At 44.8% G+C, this 7,273-nt stretch overlaps 1 protein-coding gene across 1 annotated transcript; it reads right to left on the bottom strand.

The window, feature by feature from the left end:
- Positions 1-298: 298 nt before the first annotated feature.
- On the bottom strand, positions 299-5,151 carry LOC136550935 (syntaxin-132-like). The gene is made up of 12 exons (XM_066542520.1): positions 5,020-5,151; positions 3,903-4,007; positions 3,689-3,745; positions 3,479-3,527; positions 3,281-3,369; positions 2,875-2,948; positions 2,739-2,781; positions 2,191-2,277; positions 1,975-2,052; positions 1,762-1,842; positions 774-839; positions 299-648 (listed from the first exon to the last, which is right to left on the bottom strand). The coding sequence occupies exons 1-12, from the start codon at positions 5,035-5,037 to the stop codon at positions 484-486; spliced, it is 912 nt and encodes a 303-aa protein (XP_066398617.1). The 5' UTR covers positions 5,038-5,151; the 3' UTR covers positions 299-483.
- Between the last annotated feature and the right edge of the window lie 2,122 nt (positions 5,152-7,273).

Below are 7,273 nucleotides of genomic sequence, written 5' to 3' on the forward strand. Positions count from 1 at the left end.
TTCGGGTACGGGTAATGGGTATCGGGTATTTTGCCCAGGCTTAGTCGTTAGACCCACCCAACTCTGATGGTGCAGAACATTGGTCATCCACGGTGGGAGTAAAACATGGGTGGCAGTAGCTCGAGCCGCCATGAATTCCAGTGAACGAACACCTGGTGCCATCCCATGTCCACGACGGCCAACTGGCCAAGGGCTGCCAGCACACTGCACAGCTAGAGGAAATATTCAGGAGCGTCATTTTTTTCATCGGCATATGATCACAGCGGCATTTCAGAGAGCTGGGGCCATAGAAGTGTCATACCACCGGGCCGGACTATCCCAGACAGAATGAATCGAAATGCCAAAGCTTCTGTTGTGTCACCATAGGTACAACGATAAATCACGAATCACCCACAAAAAAACTGCACACATATTACACAAACAGAAAAAAAGGGGCAACGTATATCCCATGACAAGGCCATGCCCTCCCTGTTTGGAGCCACACTAGCCTTTCTTCCATGGCTGGATGACTGCGACGACAATGACCACCACTATCACCAGCAGTAGGATGATGGCGTAGCACATCCACTTCCTCGAGTTCTTCTGCAGTTTCTTCGCGTTCTGGAGTGCGGTCACACCTTGCTGTATGTGACTGGTGGCGTTCGAGACCTTGAAACAGAGGGTGGAAATTGACGTGTAAGTGATTTCATCAAGCTTGCTATTAATTATTAAAAAAAACACATGGTGCTTGTCCTATATACAACAGGCTCAATGCAGAAGTAGAGAACTCTTACATGTGTCTCGATGTTGTTGATCATGTCTCCTTGAGCCTCAACAAGAACTGCCATGTCCATGAATATCTAAAACACAAAAACAAAGAAATGGTATAACAAGGCAGAGACGGTCAACTTACTGAAAGGTACATGTGTTTTTATGTGTATTATATATTAATTTAAGTGTTCTAAATTAATCCCAGCATCCAGCTCCAACAGTTGACCACCCACCCCCATCCCAGACCACACATAATCACATGAGTTAGGGACGCAGCCACTACACCAGTTAGTGTTGCCTATTTATTTAGAGTCTTCTGTTGGATGGTGCACAATGTTGGCCTACGAAAGGGTACCACAGAAGCTAAAAGGTAAGTTTTATAGGACGGCGATTAGACCTGCTATGTTGTATGGTGCAGAATGTTGGCCTACGAAAAGACGACATGTTCAACAGATAAGTGTCGCGGAAATGCGTATGTTGCGTTGGATTTGCGGTCATACAAGAAGGGATCGAGTTCGGAACGATGATGATAGATTAGGGGTAGCACCAATTGAAGAAAAGCTTGTCCAACACCGGTTGAGATGGTTTGGACATGTCCAACGGAGACCGCCAGAGGCACCGGTACGTAGTGGAATCCTAAGCCAGGATAGTAACGTGAAGAGAGGTAGAGGAAGACCGAAGTTGACTTGGGTAGAGGCAATAAAAGGAGACTTAAAATGATAGAATATACCCAAAGACTTAGCCTTAGATAGGAGTGCTTGGAAAACAGCTATTCACGTGCCTGAACCTTGATTGCTTCTGCTGGGTTTCAACTCTAGCCTACCCTAACTTGTTTGGGACTTAAAGGCTTTGTTGTTGTTGTTGTTGTCGTCGTCGTCTTCTGTTGGAAACTAGACGGTATATTGAGGGGAACTGTGTTCATTGAATGGCCATAGCTTTTGTAACATACTATATTGTTACATAGAAGAGCTTATGCCAAAAAAAAAAAAAGAGAAAAGAAAAAGGCATCACCTGTTGCAACTCCAAAAGCTTCCTCTCTAGATCCCTTACAGCATCATGTCGCTCCTGTATTTCAGCAACTGTGTCCAGTATCTGCAAATGTGGAAAAGTAACATATTTATAACAAATCAATGCTGTAAACAGACATAGCTAGACCTGTTACCTGAAACCAATATACTACATCATAACTCATAATGACCTATGTAACTATGGAAGACCACATACCTGGCCTCTTCCCTGATGTTGGATAGCATCTTTGAATATTTGCTCACTTTTTCCGGTCTCTATCAAGTCATCAATTGTCTGCAGGGTTAGAGGCAACCGCATGAGAAATTGTGAAGTCAAACCATAATCAAAGTTCACTGGAAAATAACAGCTCAATGACATGTACAAACATAGCCACAGGTTAGAAGTATGGTGGTGCACAGGTGCAATACTCACCTCTTCATCAGGACGATTACCAGTTACAGTAAAAACCCTTCTTTCAACAACCTCCCGATACTCTTGCCTGATTGCTTCTCTCAAGGTCTGCACCAGACATTAACAGGGTAACTTACATAATACAACCAATATATTTAATTTTCTCCACAGATTTGTTGGCAATTGGCAGGTATTCACAATGATTTACAAACTCGAAGCTCTTCTAGAATCATACCACCAGCTAACTAATACTGAGAACCGAACCTGTAGCTGACCATTTTTAATATTTTTTTAGTTGAGTAAAACATGCAATCATCAGTAAGATACCCCCCTGCTTATAATGAGTCAGGCATGCAGAATTCTTATAATTGGATGTCTCTTAAAGCATGGAAAACTAGAACACTTCCTCTCTGCTACTTTAGAAACCATATTTAAATCTTCCTAGGAGCAATTAATTGTGTACAAGTTTGTGTTTTAAGATCATCCTATGTTAATAGTTATAATCACAAAACAGCATAAACATCACATGCATGGAAAGGCGGGAATTTTCCACTAAAGGAACACAGTACCTGAAAATCATCCATCCGCTCCTTCAATTTCTTTTTCACTGCTCTGTAGAATTGGAAAACATATTGAATACACAACAAATTCATGTAAGCAAGTAAGCAGCATAACTAAAGGCTCTGAGATGAAATGTAAATTTACCCAGTAGTTTGCTCTCTTGATCGATCCACGGCAGAACCCTTTCCACATCCAGGTTTTTGCCTATTCGATAAGTTCTGTTCCATAATGGTAGCGAACAATTCAAGGTTAATTGTTGATAGCAGCGCTCAAGTCAGCTCGATTTAAATAATTATAGATACCTATTTCATAAGTTTAAGGAATTGTTGTTTGGTTACAGTGAATTTAGCAATGTTTCGGAACAAAAAATCTTACAAAATGACATATAACAAAGTTAAGGCTCTCAATTTCATCTAGCAATTATCAGAACTACAATTGGCCAAGTTATGACGCATTTGTATAATTTCCACAATAAGCATGGACCAATTTGATTTATATAGATATTGCTAAGACAAATACTGATAACTATCAGGGTCAAGCAAGAGCATACATCTTTTTCCAGTTCATCAACTTTTGTCTTTGCCTGACGAGCAATTTTCCCCACTTCATCAATATCTTTCTCCATCCGCTGCTTAATTGCTGTGAAAAAAGAATAGTTGCGTCTAATCATAAGCATAGAGGTATTTCCAAAAGAGTGCATACATATTTCAGATAAAGGTTAAATCTGCTAGAATAAACAAGTACTTACCTTTCATGGAACTTGCTTTTGTAACTGCTTTGGATTCCTCATTTGCAGTCTACAAACAAAAGTTAGGTTTCTGATATCAATGCACATGTCGAACGTAGATTCACAAGGAAAATAGTAATAAAAAACAAAATTCCATTGTCACTATTAAAATCCAGGCCGTTAGCATAAGAAATGGAAAACTGACAAATAGTGAATGCGGAATGAATGTACCTGGAGCTTATTCAATAGATTTGTCAGCTTTGCAATTAAACTCTCAATTGCATCAACCTGTTATATCACAAAGCATTATGTCATTAATCACAAGGAAAAATGTTTGAGTAGGACTAACAATATGTAATTCGATGCAAACAGGAGAGTACATGTAATAATGTAAATATGGTAAGATGAAGAGATGCAGGCAGCAGAGTATTTATGCAAACGGCACCTTCTTCAAGAAATCTTTTAAGTTGTCTGAAGCATCAGCCTGATGCATTCCCATTTCAATGTCCGCATCTCTTGAGGAGTCCCACTGAGGGAGCTCAAAGGAATCCTGTGGAATTCGAATGTACATAATATGTTAAGCATGTACCACAGTGCAATCGCAGACGAATGCTAACAAATTATATAATTTATAAGCCCAATATGAAAAGCCGCGTTCTACATGTATGTACCAACTTAAAATAACAGGATTGCAGCCCACATAGGAAATATCAGCATTCCATCCAAGCAGAGCAGATAGATTTCCAGTTTGAATCTTTCACATCCTTTCCATTGCAAAAGTGTATTTAACAAACATTACGATGCACCGTGAAAAAGTTATAGCCAAATGGATGCAAAAAGAACAAGCTTTAAAAACACATCAAGCTCCAGTGAATACAATGCATCCTGAACTAGAACACTTCAACGGCAGCACTTAATACAACAACCAGTGATCATTGCAGCTGTTCAATCAAGGCAATTGCTCCACGAGCAATTAAAGCAGTTGTTCATTGAGATAGATGGTTGAAGCAGGAGTGCAGAACAGTCTACTCCAAAGGTAAGAAGAGAATACTAGCTCAGAGGAAGGGGAAAACAAAGAGAACATCTCCATCCCCGACACAACCCATGAACCCGGAGGCACAGAACAAGCAGCCAGAAGCTCAGCGAGCCCATTTTGCTTCCAAGTTCCAACGCAATTCAGCTGCTCCCAAACCAAAAGGACGCAGATCTAAGGCGACAGCCCGGCAAGCGGGCACCCTACAGCACGTAGCCGAGAAACCCCGGGGCCGGTTCCTTCCGCCGCACGCCCCGCATTCCGACCCGCCGCCGCGCGGCTCAAGCAATCCCTTCCCGCGCTGATCACTCCGCCGCCGCTACCACCGATTCCGCAAACCAAGCTCTGGCTCCGCCGGCGGTCCCCGTGGGGAGGAGCAGGCAGCGCCGACCGGCCCGTCCCAGATCTCGAGCTCGCGCGCCGGATCCCGGCGAGCGGCTGCGGTCTGCGGAGGCGGGGGAGTCTTCCCGGAAGACAGGAGAGGGTGGAGGGAGGGAAGGAGGGGAGGGAGGAGGCGGGGGGCGCTTACCGTGAGGAGGTTGTTCATGGCGGCGAGCGGCGAGGAGAGGGAGGCAAGAGGGCGGCGAGCGGCGAGGAGAGCGGAGGCCGGGGGGAGGAGGAAGGTGTGGCCATTGCGCCGCAGAGGATGCTTAAAGCTGGGGAGAGAGGTGGGGTGGGCAGGGGTTAACACTGCGGGTGCTGAGGCTGGCAGGTGGGCCACCCGGGGATCGTTTTCGGCAGGCAGGCTGGCAAGTGTCATGGAAAGCTTTTCTTTTCTTTTCTTCTTTCCAATTCCAGGGGTGTGAATTGAATTCTGTATTCAGCGAGGAAAGGGAAAGAAGTGTTGCAAGGTAGAGCACTAGAGCTGCATTTTTTTTGGGCAAAAATCCAGCCACTGAAGATCTCAACAAATGATAGCCGTGCAAGCGGGTTTCTTCGCAAGCCGATGATTTTAACCTATTTTTTGAGTGGGTTTCGTGGCAAATAAACGTAACAAATGGTCACGGTATCTTCACATCTTGACCTGGTAAGCAAATGTACTGTACATTATGCTAGTGTTTAACATTGTCTCAGCTGCCTTTTTCATCCCTCGTCCCGTTGAAATCCGCTTGAATTGACGACGAAGAAGAAGCCCGTCTCCAGATTACATTCCTACTCCAACGTTTCCATCAAAAAAAAAAAATCCTACTCCAACGGACTCTAGTGGCTCTGGCCGCTTGACTGCGTTGCTTCCTTCTCCGGCCGTGAAAGCGAGTTCACTGCGTCATGTAGCCGTAGCAGATTTTCCAACTCTGCGCTGGAACTCCGCGTCAGGTCGGCTGCCAGCCACTGCCAGAGGCAGGCGGAGACAAAACAGCGGCGACGTCGGGCCCACACGCACCGGACTCCGCGGGTGGCGCGCGGGGGCCCACCTGCCGGTCTTCTCGCGGCCCCGGCGCAGGTGGACGGGCGCCCACGGAACGAACGGGAGGGCTGGAGCTGGAGCCTGGAGGTGGTGGGTGGCGGGTGACGGTTGGTGCGCGGGGTCCGCCGGGGGCAAGCTGTCCGAGGACAGCGCAACCGAATTTTTTATTATTTGGTTTTTTTTAAAGTTTCTCATAAATATAGACGGAAAGAATTCTGAAAATGAACCCTAGGCTCGGCGCCAGGGTAAATGGCGCCGAGCTCCTGGGCATGGGGAAATGGCCTGCCAGGGGGCTCGGCGCCACCGTCACTGGCGCCGAGCTCCTGGGCACGGGGAAATGCTGGCGCCGAGCCCCCTGCATTTAACCCCAACCCAACCTTCTTCCCCGAGCGTTCTTCATCTTCTTTCTCCTCCCTCTCGGGTTTTTCTCTCCCCACTTCACCCTACCTCACGAATCGACATATTGGACTTTGAAAACCTTGATTTGATCCGTATATCTTCGAGAGCAAGGTATACTCGCTCACCTCCTTATTTTTTTCGCATCGATTCGGTACATATTAGTCAGATTTTTTAACCTAAGAATCGTCATCACTTAGGATTTCATTGTATCCCTCAATATATGTATTATACAACCGTAGGTTGATTCCAAGACGTGGAAAAAGCTAGCAAACCAAGCCGCATGTAGTTATGTTATGGGTTCATTGTTGTGGATGAAATGAGAAACCCTAGGTTTAGGGGTATAATGTTAACTGTTTTTGGTTCTTAGAACGAAATTGGTTGTATTATAGTTATGGTTCTTATTGATATTTTTGTTGTGATGTTTTTATTTATGTTTGTTAAATTACATCCTTTTTGTTAGATGCAAAAAATGTTTCAGGAGGAGTTTTAGCGAAAACGGGGTCGTCCTCGAGAATTATACACCGACGTGTCTAGCAAAGATGCCCCCGTCCCTCCCGACCTTCCTATCCCTAACTGTGACTGTGGTTTTTCGGCCTATGTTTTTCAATTGAAACATCCGGATACAGCCACGCGTTGCTTCTACACATGTAGTCGGTTTAATGTAAGAAATTGTTTGTACTATCCTTTTTTTTTATTTGTTTAAGTATGGTACTAATATTTTGTTGGAATCTCGTTGTGTAAGACCATGAGAGGTGCTTTTCTTTCAGTGGATCAATGGTGCAGACAAGTTTGATTCTAGATACCTCTTTTTCGACGATTGGTTTAGAGGGAGACATCCACGTGAGCACTTTTAAGCGATGGATTCCACCCCCCCCTAACCCTCCGACAATGACAGCTAAGGAGAAGCACCTAGCCGCAGTTAAGACGACTCGAGGAACCTCCTCTGTGCGATTACGGAGATCGAGCTATGATAAACCCT

This window comes from Miscanthus floridulus, chromosome 4, assembly GCF_019320115.1.
Source record: "Miscanthus floridulus cultivar M001 chromosome 4, ASM1932011v1, whole genome shotgun sequence".
NCBI classification, from domain to species: domain Eukaryota; kingdom Viridiplantae; phylum Streptophyta; class Magnoliopsida; order Poales; family Poaceae; genus Miscanthus; species Miscanthus floridulus.

What these genes read in the sequence shown, in the direction of transcription:
- LOC136550935 (XM_066542520.1), bottom strand. An exon ending in TAAAAGATTTCTTGAAGAAG is followed by an intron (nt 3,746 to 3,902) that starts GTGCCGTTTGCA and finishes GTGATATAACAG; the next exon opens with GTTGATGCAATTGAGAGTTT. An exon ending in AAAAGCAAGTTCCATGAAAG is followed by an intron (nt 3,370 to 3,478) that starts GTAAGTACTTGT and finishes CTTTTTTCACAG; the next exon opens with CAATTAAGCAGCGGATGGAG.